General features: G+C 36.0%; 1 protein-coding gene across 2 annotated transcripts in view; it reads right to left on the bottom strand.

The window, feature by feature from the left end:
* Zfhx4 (zinc finger homeobox 4) overlaps positions 1–19,181 on the bottom strand; it is a 185,853-nt gene that overhangs the window by 30,324 nt on the left and 136,348 nt on the right. For both annotated transcript variants that reach the window (XM_008848911.2, XM_029553980.1), the window contains exon 5: positions 5,638–5,706. In XM_008848911.2, coding sequence (XP_008847133.1) covers positions 5,638–5,706 — 69 coding nt within the window. The remainder of the gene's footprint in view (positions 1–5,637; positions 5,707–19,181) is intronic.

Below are 19,181 nucleotides of genomic sequence, written 5' to 3'. Positions count from 1 at the left end.
GAATTTCTGTCTCCATAAGCATTTACAAAATTTCTGTTTTGGGAAACTCCTCCCTTTTAATTCTTTATAAAATACATAGTCAGTTGTTACAAGCTGTGCTATAGAACACTGGAACTTATTTTTCTTATCTAACTAAATTTTGGAAGCCATTATTCAACCTTTCTGTCTATCCTTCTTAGCTTCCAATAATTACTACTTTACTCACTTCTGTAAGATCAACCTGTGAGAGTACACTTCGCATGTTTATATCCTTGGAATGACCGCATGAAGAAGGAGCAGAGGACAGACAGTGATTCAAACATTTTCAGTTTTAAAGAGTGCGCATCTCCATTTGAAACACCTACCCTCCATTTGAGAATTATCCCCTGGACTCTTCTATGCTCACCTTGTGTGGTCTCTTTCTACTCACATCTACTCTGTAACTGGTACACTTACATCTGACTGCCCTATTCAAATCTTCCAGTGGTTTCCATCAGTTATAAAGAGAAAGCCCAATCTTCAGTGTGTAGAGGAACATCTCCCCAAGACCTAGTTCTGATCTGTGCCCCAGTCTCACCTCTCTTCATTTTCTGCTTAATATCCCAGGCTCCACCACTCTTCAGAGTTCTGGGTATCAGAACCACCTGGAAGATGTTTTGAAATGCAGATTGATGCCCTACCTCTAAAGTGTCTAATTTAAGTGGGACTGGCTTTGAAGAAGGCCTGACAACATGCATCTTTTAGAGTCCAGCTGATGTGATGTTCCTGTTTCAGGTCACAGTCTATAAGCACTGTTTGTAATGGCTACTCCTACCCTGCACATACCTCTCCATTTCTTCATCTATCTAGTACAACTTTGCTTTGCTGGGTAACTTCCCCTTCTCTTTTTATGTACATCTTGGGAAATACCAGTCCCAACATCTGAAAAAAATCAGGTAATAATACCTACTTCATAGGTTTCTTAAGTGATACTGTCTAAACATCAGTAAACAGAGATTCTTAAATAAGTATTTTTAAATGATAGTTGTATCTTTTCTAGCATTATTCATTTTTTTCCCTCTACAAAAAGTGTGTCTTGAACTTCTGGATAATTTCATATTGTTCTTTCTGTGTGTTAATGTCAAATAACATATACAGAAACAGTCTGTATTATCTATTTGCTACACTAATTTGTAGCTATTTTATGAAAGTAGTGTTTTAAAAATACGTATCTTTCTGGAATAGTATTCAGAAAAGTATCCAAAATCTGGAGCGCACCAAGATATGTTGATTAGAAACTGAATTAATTTAGGAAATAAAATTGAGGGGAAAAGTTCAGACTACCTTCTTCTACTGTTTCCCTTCAATCAACTTGTTCAGCAGACGTTACCTCCCTTTAAAAAACAACAACCAAAAGCAACAAAAAACACAAAACACACAAGTTCTCTTGGATTTCACTGTTTCAGACTGATGTATGCCTTTGAAGTTCTCCCTCAGTCTCCTCTGCTGGGGCCTCATCTACTGAACAGCATCTCAGTGCTGGGGTACATACAGCCATTTTCTCTATCTGTATCATCTCCTTAGACAAACAATATTCATGGCTCTAAATTAAATCTCTCTTCTTGAGTTCTAGAATACATATCAGGCTTAATATGCCAATCAGAGCTTGTCATCACAGCTTAGCACACCTCACTCTAGTACCCACCTTCACCAGTTCAGTCCACAGTGTGAATATCCATTACAGTGTGTTTCTTTCTCTCATGCATGTATCCACCAAGTCCTGTTTCTCCTTTTAGTATATTTTTAGTGCATACTGGATCTACCCACTTCCCTACATTTTCCTTGGCACTATTTGTATTCTGTTGTCTCTCTTACTGAAATAGTCATAATTAGTTAAAGAGTTGCCTTTACCTTTCTACTGTTTATTCTATAACACTAATTAAAGTCGAGACTTTTTCTGCTTGAACCCTGACATTATTTACTATCTTACTGAGGACACCATAGCTTTACTGAGTCAAAACTCAGGTTCAGTCATGCCTATTTGGGGGTGTATTTTATGCTCCTGGGTTCCTCATTTGCTAGCCTTCTTCCACGTTACCCTTCCTTCTCTTCTTGGAATGGAGCTTTTTCTCCCCCTGTGAGAATGTTTCCCCAGACTCTGCCCAGCAACTTCCTTCTCATTATTCAGGATTCAGTCATCTGTCACTTCCTCAGAGAACTCTCACCATTACTTCTAAAGTAGTACCTCACCTGTGGCCCAGTGAAAGGCTCTTCTGATACGCCAGGAATCACTACCACCTGCAGGATGCCATGTCCAGTGCTTTTGATTCAGCAAGTCTAGAAGGAGGTCTAAGAATTTGCATTCTTCCAATGACTTAGATTATGCTTGTGCCTTAGGAAGAGACCACACTTTAAGAAGCTCTGTTCTAGCATATTACCTACCCTGCATCCTTCACCACAGCTCTCTAAATCTGAAAAGTTTTGCATACTTCTTTTCAAAGGAATATTATCTCACATAAGTGAACCTTCCTGCCTTAGTCATAATATGTAGATTGCTGGTAGTTCATGCATATAGAAAGATTCACTAAAATTGTGAATAAAATTGATGATTCCCAAATTTATTTATGTTAATAGGTGCATAGCCTGATGTCATTAATTAAGATGGAGAAACCAGAAAGGAAGTGATTTTGCAGACAATAGAATTCAATTAGGAATTTTTTGTATTTAATTTCTCTAGAACACTTAAGTGAAGCCCTAGTAACATATAACTCTAGAGCTGCTCATGGAAAGTAAAGTGAAGATATGCAACTCAATGTCTTTATTATAAAAAACAAAAAGAAATGTATTAATGGAGAATTGTTTCTTTGTAGCATGATGTTTTTATCAGAAGTACTGCAGTTGCCATATTATATGAAAATCGTTAATAAAAATGTTAGACTGATTTGAGTTGGGAAAGAAGACTGGGTTTATTCTATTTAATAGCACAGGTGATTTCTAGACTCCTAGGGGAAAATAAAACACAAAATTATATAAAAATACTATTTATGAAATTTGCATCAGTGAAGGTAAAAAGCCACCTTGAATCTTGAGTTTCTAAAGAGGACATCCTGACTTATGAGAGATGCTCTCACTTGCAAAAGATTTTTTAAAATATTTATTTTTTAGCTGGGTGTGATGGTGCACACCTTTAATGCCAGAACTTGGGAGGCAGAGTCAGGGGGATCTCTATGAGTTCAAGGCCACCCTGGTCTACATAGTGAGTTCTAGGACAGCTGGGGCTACAGGGAGACTCTGTCTCAAAAAGATAAAAAAATTATTTAAAAAATCTTTTATTTATTATTTTTATTTTATGTGTATGAGTGTATTGCCTGCATGTATGTAAGTACCCCATGTAATGCCCATGGAGATCAGAAGATGGCATTGGATCCCCTGGAACTAGAGTTATGGATGGTTGTTAGGTACCATGTGGGTACTGGGAATAGAAGCCAGGTCTTCTGCAAGATCTGATCCATCTCTCCAGACCTGACCTTTTTACTTTTTAATTTCAATCTATCATCATGGATGCAAAGGACTTTTGTACTCCTTTTTTCTATGTGCCACTTTTTATTTCAATTCTTCTATCAGTCATTAAGCTGAGGTCAGAGTTGTATAGCAGGAAAACATGAGGCGTGTCATGGCAACATGGGAGAATTTCTTCACAAATTATATGATTACAATGTAGATATGAAGATCTAATTACCATTTTAGCATACATTCATACATGTACAAAGCACAGAGGCCAGTGAATATTTTGACATGGCTATACAAAATTTAATGAATCCATTAATTACTGAAAATAACTTCTGCATTATTGATATATATGGTTTAAAACTCATCACCTAGGTTAAATTTCATAGTATATAAATGTAGAGGTGAGAATTTATCAAGCAGAAATTTCTTGGTTTTTACTGCTGGGTGAGGAAGAGCTGATCTTGTTAAAGGGAGGGACTCTGGATAGGCTGACTAGACCATCAGTGGATGAACTTAAACTGAAGGATGTCTGGGGACAGACACCAACTTGACATGATAGGCCTTAACACAAATGACATAATATATGAATTCCAGTGGGAGGGCTATGGGATGGTCCCAAGGGGGAAGGGGGTAGGTATAAAGATGATTAAAATATTTTGCATGAAATACACAAAAATTCAATAAAAATTATAATAAAAGGGAATAGCTACATATACAGAAATGAATGTAGAGAGTGACCATTTTATACTTGAGAAGAGTTAGCACAAAGTAAATAAACATAACTTCAAAACACAAATTGCTCTGCTCCTAGAATATAACATAGGAGAAAATTTAAACTTTAGGCTTGGCAAAAATTTCTTCAATACCACATCAAATACATAGTCTATGAAAGAAAGAAATCTTAAACTCAACTTCATTAAATTATTTTTCTTTATGAAGTATATTTATCAGCACAATGACAACACACACATATTATATTAAAATTCAATAGTAAGAGAGAGAAAAAAAAAGAAAGAAAAGTGGACCAAAGACTTTAAATGACACCTCACCAAAGACACTGTGCAAGTGGTGAATGTATATATCATAGGCACTCCCATCATGTACCACCAGGGAAGCACTAATGAAAACACTGAAATACTAGGACACACAATAGAAGGGCTCAAATCTACAGCATTGACAGCATCAAGTGCTGGTGAGGACACAGAATGGCAGGAACTCTCCTTCACTGTTGGTGGATATGAAAAAATGGCACCACCAATTTGGCATATATGGGTAGTTTCTTATAAAACTCAGCATATTCTTACTATAAGATCCAGTAATTTTGCCCCTTGATATTTACTCAAAGGTACTGAAAATTTACATTTGCACAAAACACCACATTTAATTGTTTAAAGTAGTGTTATTTACAATCAGCAAAATGTGTAAGGCACCAATATGTCCTTAAATAGATAAATAAACTCATGCACACATACAATGGAATACTATTAAGTGGTCAAAAGAAATGGGCTATCATTGCTGTGAAAAGACATGAACAAATCTTAAATGTGTATTAACTAAGAGAAAAAAGCCAATCCTAAAAGGCTACCTGCTGTGTAACTCTAAATGCGTAACATTGTAGAGAAGCCAAAACATTGGCGATTGTAAAGGTTTAGTGTTTTTTTCCACAGGTAGGGAAGCATGCAGTGGGCAATGAGTAGGCTGAACAAAGGACTTCAAGACAGTGAAACTATTCTATACGATATTATAATTGTCAATATATGTCATTAGAGCATTGTGAAAACCCATGAAATGTACCACACTGAGGGTAGAACCTAATGTAAATTCTGGTCTTTGGGTGATAATGATGCCAATGTAGCTTTATCAGCTGTAATGTAAACACGCAGATGTGGGATGATGACAGTGTGAGGGTATACAGTGTAGTAGCAGAGGAGATGCACAGCATTCACAGCTTTCTCTTAATTTAGCTGTGAACTTGAAAATCCTCTGTAAATTAAAGCCTCTTTACATTATTTTCTTAAATATTGAATATAATTGATTGTGGTATTCAGTTATTTGTATAAATAACTAATGAAAGCAATTCTGTGGAACATTAATTCCATAAATTAAGGGACTGACACATGCAGTTTATTTAGGACAAGGCCACGTTTTGAGAGGAATAGAAATAATTACCTGAGGTTGTTCTCAATGGCTGCTCTGTTAGTTCATCCTCACAAGTCCTGGCTCCCAAAGAGGCAGTTTCTGTGGGGGACATTAGGGTGAAAGGTAAGCATATCATATCCAGATCATGTACATAACTGATAACACAAAGAACCACAAGTTTGGCTGCCAAAAGAGAGGAGTATCAAGTGGAACTGAAGAGAGTCTCTACCTTACATTCCAGGGAACAGTGGTTGGATAGATGAGAGGAGGGAAGGGTAGGTTGGCATTTAGTTCTCAATGATCAGCAGCATACAGCAAATATAACAGTACAGATAAAATATGAAAAAGGAGGGAACCGTTTGGATTTTTCTCCTTTAGCTGAGGCTACCTCTGAGAACTCTTTATTTAATGATAATGACATATTATACCAGTTATGAAGATCCTTTTACTTATCTGATAAAGTACTCAAAAGAAAAGCAAAATCCATCAGACAACAGCTGATGGGAAAGGCCAAAGCACATATCCTGTACTTCAAGAGGAACACAAAGAATGAGTCCATCATCAGGAAATTCACATCTTTATTCTGCTCCAGATCAGAAATGGCAATAACGTGTGGCTTGCTAACCTTACCCTCAGACACAGATTGCTGTGTTTACCTAAGTGCTTCTTCATTTTTCTTTCCTTACACAGAGAAATTGACTGACTTTAGAAATTGCCTCCAAAACTTTCTTGTCTCTCTAATTTTAGTCTGCTGATCCTATTTTACAACCCTGTGTCTGTTCCTTATCTTGTTTTCTCTTTCCAGGCAATAACAATCACATCTACAACATCCCACATGCCTAAAATTCTTATTTTTCTTTGGTACCTCTCTAACATGTCAAGAGGTATTATTTAAGAATATAGAATCTTAAGTAAAAACTCATGGCTCTACTACTTTCTAAGCATGAGATTTGGACAAATTAATTTTCTTCTCTCTTCTTTAATTCTCTCATTTAAAACTAAGATATGACTATATGAATAGTTGATGATTCTAAGAAAAAAAATCTCAATACAAATAAAAGTACAGTGAAATATAGTCATTCAAGTCAGAAAAAAACTAGTTGGTTTCAAGATATTTAGAGGTTTTCACACAACTCTTATACTACCGAAGAGAACCATTTGTCTGGGTAATAGCATCTCTGATTGATTTTGAAGGCTTTAATAAAAAAAAAACCGAAAAACAAAAACCCTCAAAAATAGAAAAGCATGCCCAAGTAGTATTATTGTGTTTACTGTTTTTTTTTTTTTTTAATTTCTGTTAGAAAACCTTTGGCCTTTGTGTATTTACAAACCACACCATCACAATAAATTCATAGTACTCCCCTCCAAATACACATAGAAATAGTTTTCTTATGTCTTAAATTACTTTTGAAAGGAAAAATTTATCCTCAGTCCTTGCTTTTAAATCCCTAAATAACTTCCAAATAGATCACAGCCTTCATGGATGTCCAACCTGTCACTCAAGAAACTCACTTCTCACTCTTGGCAGAAATGACTTTAAGCCTTAGTCAGTGTTGTCCCTTTGAATTTCAATGCCTATTTTGTTCTCCTTTTAACCTATTCCTCCTCCCTCAAAGCCATAGGCAAGCGCTCTCTAAATCAGTACCTTATATATGTCTCAGCACTTATCATGATGTATTTTGATGATTTTTTATATAACCCATGCATATTTCCCCAATATGGATTGAGTTCTTTAAGAAAAACTCCATCTTCACATATTCTCAAGCAAGGACAGAGGATAGTATAACAAAGTCACAAAAGTAAAATACTTGCATTCAGCATATCTATATCCCAAATCCTGAACCAGATGAAGATCAACATGAGAAGTTATAACCGCCTCCCAATACCCTATGATTAATAATTACATCGAACCCAGAAAACAGTCACTATTACAGATATTAATATAGACATGAATAATATCATCTTTTTCTTAGCAAAAGTAAATACCCATTACATACATAGACACAGACACACACACTCTCATTACACACATAGACACATTACACACATAGACACAGACACACACACACTTCACTGTATTATATAGACCTGTACAAAATGAGTGTCAATGGTACCTAAATGAATTTCAAAAACTGAATGCTACTTCTTAAAGATTAGTAAAAATTGAACAATGACAATTATTATGTGTAATTCTACCAAATACTGTGTAAACACTCTGTGTAGAAGCATGTGTATGATTCTCACAATAAAATAATGAGGTAATTATTAAAACTGACTTTATAAACAAGGAAACTGGGGCTTAAAATATTGGTAACTTTGCTAAAGCCATGAAATTAGTAACTTACAGAGCCTTGAATAAAAACCATATCTCATCCAGAAGCTGAGAAAAATTTAAATGTATCTAGTTGTAATACTACAATATTTGAAAGCTCATAAAATTTTTTCTAGGCCCACTGAAGGCAATAAACCACATGAGATAAGATAAAAAAGAGGAAAACAATTTTCACTAGTTGTTTGAAAATTTCTAACATTTCATAAAGCACTTGTCTCTTGAATATCACATGTAAACAAATAACAATTCATGGTATGTTAGAATCATTTTTTGAAACATAGAGTATCAAAATAAAAAACTGTTGCTTAATCTCACAAACGAAATCCTGCAGCCTTCAGAGACTGCTCCAATGAGACCCACTTCCACAAATACTGTCTAAAGGAATGTAGCTCCATGTCACCCGGAATTCCTTTTAGAGCCTCAATGATGTTGCTCTCCCTTTATACAAATAATATAAATATTTTAATAAAGGAGCTTTTAACTTATCAACACACTGATTAATCTGTGCTTTTCTGCCTGTGTAAAATGAAATGTTTAAAACCTAGTAATGATATATAACATCTTGCAATATTTCACTTTAATAATTGCTCTGTAATAACAAAACTGACTGGTGTTAACTGTATCTGTCACTTTGTGGGTGATTTAATTAGATTGCTAATTTGTGTTCTTGAGCATCTGACCTTTCTTGTTTAATTCTGTTTAAAAATAATACCATTGGCTTAGCTTAGTCCAGAAACTGGCTCTATCATGTCAATTTAGGGATGATCACATATTTGAAAATGGGACCAAATTATGCTATTTTATTAACACAATGTGGGAACAATCAGAAGTATCTTTTGTGGAATGGGGTATTGATCACAAAAATCAACATCATCAACAAAACATCACAAAATATTTGCTTGATGCCACATCCTGACTGATGCTGTTTCTTTGTGTTATGACACCGTTGGCAAGAGATGGAGCCATGATTTGAAGCCACACAGTTTCGATTCAGAGATAATTTTCTTAATGCCAATGATATACTAACTCTGGTTTCAATATCCTCAAGGTAGCTTTCCTTTCCATTCTACAGTTATTTTGAATGTTCACTTTTCTCATTTGGCCCAATTCTTTGTAATTAGCCTTAGCCTAACTCTGAGGGTTCCATCTACAGTTGTCAGAATGGAAGTTCGTGGAGCCTCTCTCCCTACACCTTGCACATCCACCTCCACCAATAAACTCACTCATCCCAGGACCCCTTTCACCTTTTCTTTCCCTTCAATTAATAATACTTACTCAGGTAAGTAAATTTTTCCCATGAAACTTCCACAGCTCACTCCCCTCTTTTTAATTTGTTAAGGCATTAAGCATTAATGTATATCACTACTTTTACAAAAACATTTAGCACTTTAAATAAGACATATGCCACCAAACTAATATTAAGCCATCTGTTCTAACACAGTGGAAAGAAATTATTTTCTGTGGTCCTCAGTAACATTTTAAAACCCTTGTTACTAAATCCATGAAAAAAAATCTATTTTTTAATTGGTGAAATAAAGTGAATGTTAAAATAGATGCCACAAGTTTCAAACAACTTTTCCTCTACAATCATCTAGTCACCCCTTTCTTCCCACCCCCACTTTACTTTTGGAGGCACTCTGAACTCTACCAGAGCTATGTGCTCACTGGAAATGGATATGGTCAAGACTACGAATACAAGAGAAGATATTTGAAGATCTCTAGTTTCCAAATAAATTAGCACTTGCTGGATCCCTGTGAGGTGCTAGGCATATAATATGCATTTCCTTACCCAATCCTAACAATAATCTGTAACAGAAACATTGCTGGGTTTCGGTGGTGATTTTTTTTTTTTTTTTTTTTAAGAGATGAGAAATCAAAGTACAGACTGCTTAAGTAATTTTTTTCCAAAAGTACAGAGCAGCTAAAGGAGGGTTTTGGTGGAGCCAATCTGATTCCAAAGCTCTGTCCTTACTACCACCCCTCTCCCCCACACACATAGTGTACCCCAGGCAGCCCCCAGGAGTCCTGAAACAGGAAGCTTAAGAACTGGTGTTTTTTGTTTTATTATTTTTTCCTTCTAAGAAACAGCACACACTCCACCAAAGCAAATTCATCATAACAAGGTTAATATCAGGAAGAAAACATCAAATTCAACATTTATTACTATCTTGGTCATTTACATTTTTTAGACGGACCTTGGACCTTGCTAGGGCATTGCAAAAGTGAGGTCAATGTTCAGATGAAGCAAGTTTACAATGAAAAATGGTTTCAAGTGGTCTTCTCCATCAGTTCCCTATGTACACACAAAGAGTGCTCTTCTAAAATGCTGAGCAACTCAGCATGCCACCAAATGGTTCTGAGTAACTAAGCAACATCATCTTTGTTGACCTGCTGTGCTTTCCCCTGAATGATTTCTTCCTGGCAGTGAGAGACTGAAGTGTATAGGATGGTGCCCTGTCAATTACCTGAATGGGGTTGGATCTGCAATATTTTTTTATCTTCTTAAAAATGAACCTCCTTTGCCCCGACTGCTGTGGTTTTACCGAAAAGATATTTCCATATTGTAAGGGAGCAGTATCTTCTGGGGCTTCCTAAGTTAGGAATGTGTAGTCATTAGTTTGACTTCTTGTGTCCTCTGTGACTTCAGTATAATAGGGCCTCACAGGAACTTAATAGGTTCCTGATACCAATTAGTTTCAATAAATTACTTATACATCTTCTTAATAACTTGTATTTTAAAGTGTCCTTAAATACAAGAAAAAAAATAATTTTTTTTCTTAAATTTACTAATTCCTAATACATTTTTTTTTCATGGAAGATTCTGTTTTACTCTTGATTTCTTAGAAATTAAAAGATCAAACTTTCATCATTATAATATAAGATAATATCCTCCCATCCCTCAAGCAGTTCTCCAGTTAGTTGGATTTAAGTCTTTATGGGATTCTTCACAATCTCTATGTCATTTGAAGTACTTTCCATTTCACAACTTGACTTCTGCCTTTGATGGTTATTCATTAACAGAGGAACTATCTCAGTTCCAAAAACTGATCCCTAATCAACCCCAAAAGGATTTTTGTTCATTTGAACACTGGCCTGTTCAGTTCCTTTCCTCCTGTCTCATGGCTAGCTTTATTATTATTATTATTATTATTATTATTATTATTATTATTAAAATTACTGTCGGAACACTCCAGAGTAGATCTGCTATCTTAAATTCCCACATATGTAGCTTAGCATTGATTACTCCAGGCACATTGTTTGGCAGGTCTTTAGAAATTGTCTAGATTGCTTAGCTGAGACTTGATATTCTTTGACTAGTGATGCTCTGTTCCTAATTGCCCATATTGCATAACTATCAATAACCAGCTCTATATTTCTATAAATCTGACTTCTTTACATACCTCACAAAAGTGGAATCAGGCAATATTTGTCTTTTTCTAATTGGTTTATTTCACTTAGTTTAATATCGTCAAGGGTTATCCACTTGGTTTCATAGCTAGGTTTTAATACATAAAAGCCTGAACTTCCTGCTCCAAAGTCACTGACTTTTCTCAGTAGCCTCACACTAGGTCAAAACCCTCCTGAAATTACTTTTAATACAAGAGAAAACAAATGGACATCTGGACTTGTCATGCTTTGAGTTTTCAATTTAAAAAAAAATGACTGTTTCTCTCAACTGTTTAGAAGATTTAGAAGATTCCTTAGAAGGGTGTCATTTGCCCTGAGACAAGCTACATTTCTTTATTTTAGTCATTTATCTGAATTTTGGAAACTTTGATAATTTCTCTTATACTTTAATCTCAAAGATGTTTGTAATGATAGGTGCTTCCCTCTAAGTCTGCACTATTCTTAAATGAATACGAATTCAGAGTTGTAATTTCTTACCCCCAAGATTTGATTTCAATAATATTCAATGTAATATTTGGAGATTCGTCTTTGGAACAACATCCATGAAACTCTTTTACTCTTGCTGTGGAGAATCAGAGGAAGTAACCCTGGTGATGACATGATAGTCACTTTTTAACTATTTCAGATCTATACTCTTTGCTTTAAACATTTGAGGAAGTAACATAAAATTACATCTGCTAAAGCAATCTGGCTCTCAGAAGCCTATGCTGACCAAACAAATATTTCATTAAGAGAATATTGACTACTCCCATGGATATATAAGGCTGAGAGAAAATCTTGTAAATTTAAGAATGAAATATACTTGGATTTAAATCCCAGCCACACTTTTCTGATTATTTGATATTGATCAAATTATTTAATCTCCTTGATAGTTGAGATTCATGTCAGTACTACGAATCTGGTCAAGGTCACATGGTGGGAAGATCATAGGCCTAGAAGGGAACTGAGTTCTATTGTTTAGTAAAATTAATGTAGTGTCAAGATGCCTTCTAAATATGTTTTTTTATACACAAAGTAAAATACTACTCAAGTCTAAGTCAGAGATTCCTCACCTTTCAGGGAATGGTGGAGAATGCAGAAATTCAGTCTTGTGTAACATGCTTAGAATTAGTGATGGACTCAACACTCCCATCCCCAAAGCATACCATCCTTCTAAGTCTCGAGGAACATTGTGGAAGAGAGGGTGGGAAGAATGTCAGAGCCATAACATAAAGAAAAGGTTTTGAAATGTAACTTTCTAGGCAAGACATGAACTCAGACCAGCTAAGGATGCCCCTACTGGGTCTGCAAAAGCATAAGCCCATCAAGTAGGGCATGGATAAAGGAGGAAGTCAGGGTCTTACCCCTCACTGCTGAATTATTTGCTATTCCTGGATTAAGGAAGTAGATAAACTATTGCTTTCAGTTGTATAATCCCTTGTGGGACAGCCAGGCTCCAATGGACACTTCCAATCCAATAGCTGCACAGATTACGCGGTTAAATTCATAGGTCACAAAACAAAACAAAAAATCATGGACACAAGATTGAGATCAATAGGGATAGGAGGAGGGGATTGATAGAGACAGGAGTAGATTAGAGACAGTGAGAGGAAAGAGCAATCAGAACACATTACAGACATGTATAAAATTATCAAACAACAAAACTAATCAATAAAAATTAAAAAAAAAAAACAACACCAAGGTTTCAGGATGGTAATGAGGAATAAATGTGATGGGTTGGTATAGCACTGAAGAAGCAGTGATTATACTCTCCCTGGTGTCTCTCTAGATTTGATTTATCCTGTTAAGCATAAGGTACTCATGAAAAAGTCCACAGCAATTAGGTACTAAGACTTGTAGAATACATTTTATACATCAAGTACTATTTGTTCACTACTTAAGTTAGTGTCTTAGGCCTTTAAAATAGTACAATTACTTGTTGACTCTTTTGGAAATAGCAAATGTTAACAGAACTATACTTAATATCTTAAGCTACATAATTTGGAAAGTTTGGTTTCTTGAGTCCTTAAGCAAATTGTCTATGCTGCAATGAAAGCTGTACTTATACCAGTGATAAAGATTGTTCAGTGACCCAAATTTGGCCATTCATAAAAGGCACAGTGACAGAAAGGACCTCTGAAGGATTAGTAGTGACACACTACTAAGTCTGCTCTAGATTTTGTCTTGGGTGAGAGGAATCCTCTCTTCCCTCAGTCTCTTCCCTCACTGCGAATTTGTACCATCCACCTTCTGAAAAGAAAATGACATAAGGGGCTGGAGAGGTGACTCAGAGGTTAAGAACACGTACTGTTCTTGTAGAAGACTCGAGTTTAGTTCTAAGCTCCCAACTCAGGTGGCTTACAACTAGCTACCTTTAACTCCATCTTCAAGGAATCCAACATCTCTGGCCTCCACAGGCACTACCACCGATATGTACATACACAGAGATGCACACACGCAAATAATTAATAATAAAAAATCTATTTTTAAAAGGAATATGACAAATGGGAAGTTACAAACAAGCTCAGAATACACAGGTCTACAAATACAGCAGTCTACAAAACTATAAAAATCTCAATCGACACACAAATAGTAGATCTGAATAATCTAGATTATTCCTTACATTGCAGTCACCCATATTATTAGTACCTTGCAGAACATATCATTAAAGTATAAAACAATCACTTCCTCTCTCAAAATCTTTTCATAATGAACCAAAGAGAATGGTTAAAAGCATGCACAAAGGCAGTTTTAAGTAATAAATTATGAAATAAAGAATTTAATAAGCAGCCCTGCCTTGATCTGTGGAAACTTAATCTGACATACATATGTGGAAGTCAGTTTTCTCATCCTTAAAATGAGAATAAAATTCTCTCCTCTCTTGACACCACACACATTGTCTGTTTCTTGTTTCTTTTTGTTTTTGTTTTTGTTTTTTGAGATATGGTCTCCCTGTAGTCCCAACTGGTCTGGAACTCATTATGTAGACCAGGCTGACTTCCATCTCACAGAGATCCACCTTCTCTGCCTTTGCCTCCCAAGTGATGGAATGTGTACCGCCACTTCCAGCTATACATTGTCCTTTTAAGGATGAAATATGAGTTACTGTTTTTACCCTTTCCAGGTGAAAATCATACAAAATGAGTGAAACCTTTGCATAGTGCTTTATAAATATTTAAAGCTTAAAACAGGCAGGCATAGAATTTATCATTAATGTGCCTAATAATCCATTCTTAACAGTAAATCTATGGGAGAAAGTTTTTCTTATGCAGACTTATTTTGCGACTTACATATGGCAACGAAAGAAAAGCTTCAGAAGACTAGAATAATTCTTTTTTACCAACACTAGAAATGTTAAAATAAATTTTCTATTGGCATAAGATTCAGAGGAGCTTCCTAGATTGTACTTTATCTTTGTTTTTTCATAATTTAGAACTTTTACATATCACCATATTTGAAAAGGTTGGCTATACAGAGTTATATTATGAATATTACATTTGCATTTACAACATTGACCTAGTGGTTGATGAGAACAAATATAAATCAAATACATCAGGTGTGGGAAAGGTAGTGGAAGCATGCCTGGCTCCAAAAGGAGACATGACAAAGCCTCATTGGAGCCAAAGGTGAAAAATCTGTGGGAAGATCCTACGAATTTCCCTGACAACACCTGCACATATCCATGAAATATCTATTTAATAAATCACTCCATCATTCATTATGAGTAAGCAGATTGATGAGATTTGCCATATTGATATTCTTAAACTGTACTAGCAGGAGGAAGAGAAACTGATTCTGAGAAATAGCCAATTTATTCTTCCCTTGCCTGAATGCAAGTGCTGGCAAGGGGCCCCAGATCTTTGGAAAATGAGAGTTTTAATCAGGGCTACCATAATCATATTTTCATATTCAGGATGCTATGTGGAAGTGGAAGACAGAGGCAGGAGTTTTGCTATTGAAATTTTACAATAACTAAATAAATAACATTAGAATATCTATATTACTTTCAATCCAATACCACCCAGAAGAAATTTTAGAAAAAGGAAGAAAATTAATTCCACTAAGAAAGAAAGACTATTAAAAATTTCAAGACTGTACTAAGAGAGATGATAATAAGGGCACTTGGGGGGCATGGATGTACAGAGATGTTGAATAAACATGTAAATCTATAGAACTGAATCTTGGAGATGTTTAAGTTAAAGATATTTGGAAATGCTGTTAAACAATGGCTGTGATAAAACTTAAGAACAGAGTACGATATGAGAGCGGAGCGTAGAATCCTATAGAAAAGAATCTAAGAAGTAAGTCACAATGAATAATAAAGAAGGTGCTGAAAGGTACTGACAAGGAACAAAAAGTAAGCACAGGACCCCAGAGAAAATGGCTCAACACTGACCAAAGGAAAAGAACTCTTCCAGAAGTTTGAGATGCAAATATAAAATTGCAGAGGGAAGTCAAATAAGGCCACTGATGAAACAGTGCGGAATGATGGTGTCTAGACCACAGAGGCAGTACAGGGAGGAAATCATGTATCTTTTTACGGAGAAGTGGAGAGGACCTGCCAGTGGTTCTGTGACAGTGAGTCAATGAGAACAGTCAATGGTGAGTCTCATATTTGTGGCTAATAGATAAGAAATGAAGACTTTACTTATTAGCATATAGGAGAATGCAGGTGGGATTGATTTGGAAAGGAAGAGGTGGGCTTGGTATTAATCATTCTGAATATGTTTGGTTTGAAATGTTCTGTTTACATACACAAGTAAATGCATCAAGCAGGCAAGAGTGTATGAAGGTGATTAGACATATGGACAGAGAAGGTCAGGGACAATCAGAAAGAGGAAGAGAAGATACGATGCCATATAAATAGCATGTAAGCCTTTGAGGGAGGATTGAAATCATCCAGAGAATGAGGCCTGCAACAAAACACACAGTGCACTCCTATACATACAGACACCACTGACATTAGAGATGTTCTTCTCAGGGTAGAGAAATATTGTTGGCAATCTGAAAAATTGCCAGTCTGTGATAAAGAACTGTTTAAAAAGTACCAATTTTAATCAGTTTTATCACTGTTCTTTCTTATTTTTAATTTCCTACAGGGAATGCACCCTCCTCATTGTCTGCATTGGAGTGGGACCTGCACAGTTTCTCCTCTGGGAAAAAGAGGGGATCAGTGAAGAAGACTAGAAGGAATGAGGGAGGGAATAAAGAGAGGGACAAGAAGAAGGAAAAGAGGAAGAAGGAGGGGAAATGAAAGAGGGAGTTGGAGGAGAAGGGGAAGAGGGAGAGGGGGTAGAAAAGCAAAGGGAGGAAGAGGGGGAGGAGGAGAGGAAAGTGGGGGTTAGGGTGAAATCACCATAAATATCTTATGACTAAGCAAACAAAAATAATTTTGCAAAAGATCAAATATGTTATAAATCTAAAACATACAACTACGAATATTAAGGGGAGTGAGTTTTAGGAGGTTTGCCCAGTTAATTCAAAGGATGACCAGAATTCAAAAGTACAAAATGATGAAAAACAAAGAAAACGTCAGAAAGGGGGTTATCAATAAAATAAGAAGCATGTTTCAGAAAATAGATTAGTGGTAAAGAAAATGAATTTAAAAATATTTTTTCTTGTTATATCAGTTATAGAAACTGATGAGAAATTTATTTTTCATATAGATAATTTGAGTCAATATAGAATTTTCTTTTGAGAACTTTCAACATTAACATAATTAAGGATGGAGAAGGGATAGAATTTAGGCCATGTGGCAATAAATCATACCTTTCATGTGGTCAGTATTTCTTAACTTTCCAAAGGTCTCATTCCTCTTGCTTTGGTGCTCAAATTTGTCCTCAAGAGGCAATAGATAACTTTATCACAAGGACTATTCTAGAGCTCTACATCCAGCAGGGGGAAAATGAAACTCAAATTACTTGCAAAAGTCGCAAATGTGCCGAGCTCTGTCAGCTTTCTGCAACTCTAGTCTGGATTATCAAGAAATATCAGTATTCACAAAATTTGAATGCAAAAGAAGAGCCTAAAGGCAATATGGCAGAATACATTTTAATTTGTTCCATGTCCTTACTCCTCCCATGATGCCTCTAAGAAGGTTGCACTGTGTTTGCCAGTTAGGTCCAGGAAGTTCTCTCTTCCTTCCTCCTGCTGAAGATTTTGTATATAGGAATGTACAGAATTGTTCTAATCTCCAACAGAACAGCCATCCATCATGAATGTTTCACTTTACCTCATGTCTAGTTCACTTATGGCTGAGTTCTGGGCTTCTTTGTAGACATAAAGTCAGAGAGTATTCACTGACAACTTACTGTACATAAGGCACTCTACTGTGCTGATTCTGTGATGAAGTGGTTAGAATGCTTTGTCGATGCCTCAATTTGATCAGTCTTTAACTTAGACAGGAAAATGACTTATATTACTCCATATTCCATAAGATACTTTCTCATATTTAGTCTACATCAATGCTGTTAATAGTCTAATAAAAATATAAATTCTAAATGTTATAAAGAAAACACAGTTTAATACCATATCTATTTGACAGAATAATAGTATTAGGCTTTCCCCTATGGGCTTTGACCTGTCTAACCACAGATTCCTGATATCAATGTCATGTGGTCGGTTACTCTCATAATATTCATGCTATTATTGTACCAGTAGGAATATCTTGCCAATCCAATTGTTGAAGAAACCAGGATTCATAGCTGAGCAAGGTTGATGATTAATGTTCTCTTCAGATAGCATGCATAACACCCTCCAGCACCATGAAAGCCGGTCAGTAGAGATGACGCTATGAAGCTAGCATCAGCATAATTTCTCTTTGTTTATTCTACAGCTCATGTATGCAGTGTCTTTAGCAATAGGGTCTTATTGTCAAGTTCTGGTGAATAACCAAGAGCAGGGCTAATGGTCAGTATTCTTTGAGGGTCTATGGAACACCTAATCAAAGCACTAATTAGATACAGTATTAAACTGATGCCTAATGATTGAGTGTTATGCCCATAGATTAATACACCCCTCAACTCTCACCATAGAAGCTTCCTTATGCAACAGACAGTGATTAACATAGAGACCCACAACTGGCCAATGGGGAGAGAATGAGAGGCTGCAGAGTGCTTATCCCTGAATAGTATACCCATCGCAAACTTCTGCCTCCCAAGGCTCAGAGATCATTGTGGAAAATGGGGGCAGAAAGACTGTAGGAGCCAGACATTGTGGATGACCCCAGGGAAATACAGTTTTCCACACAGCTGGTCAATTACTCATGAACTCACGGGATGGTGACAGCATGTACAAGTCCCACATAAGCTCAAGCCAGAAAAAATTCCAGCGTTAATATGGGGAGGTGGGTAAGAAACCCCAACCCTACCTGAAGAACTATTAGCAAATGATGGCTGCTGGGAGGGGGAAGAGTCAGTCTCCTTTGAGGGTGAGACTCTTGTAAGGTTAACCAGTCTCCATTGGCTATATTGGGGGAGGGGCGAGGATTCGGTATATGGGAGAATATATGGAATTCAGAGGGAAAGTAGTGGGGTATCCAGATAAGGGAGGGGATCTAAATGCAAACAAAATATACTGCACAAAAGTCATAAAAAATTCATTTTAAAAAGAGGAAAAAGAGTACCTGAAAATACATGTTGAAAATTATTTGTTTCTAAACTGATTAAATGAGAATTCTACTAAGACATTAATATTAGAATAAAATTTTAATCTTAAATCTGAAATGAGCGATTTAGGAAACATGAAGATCAAAATCACAAATGTAAGCAACTACCTAGTTTTAGTACCTTAGGTTTGGTACTTTCCTTCAAAATATGTAGTTTTGGGCTAAGGATAGAGCCTACTGATAGAGAAT

The sequence above is a fragment of the Nannospalax galili genome, unplaced genomic scaffold (assembly GCF_000622305.1).
Source record: "Nannospalax galili isolate Female #2095 unplaced genomic scaffold, S.galili_v1.0 scaffold102, whole genome shotgun sequence".
Lineage (NCBI taxonomy): Eukaryota > Metazoa > Chordata > Mammalia > Rodentia > Spalacidae > Nannospalax > Nannospalax galili.
This window is presented reverse-complemented; position numbering and strand designations above follow the sequence as displayed.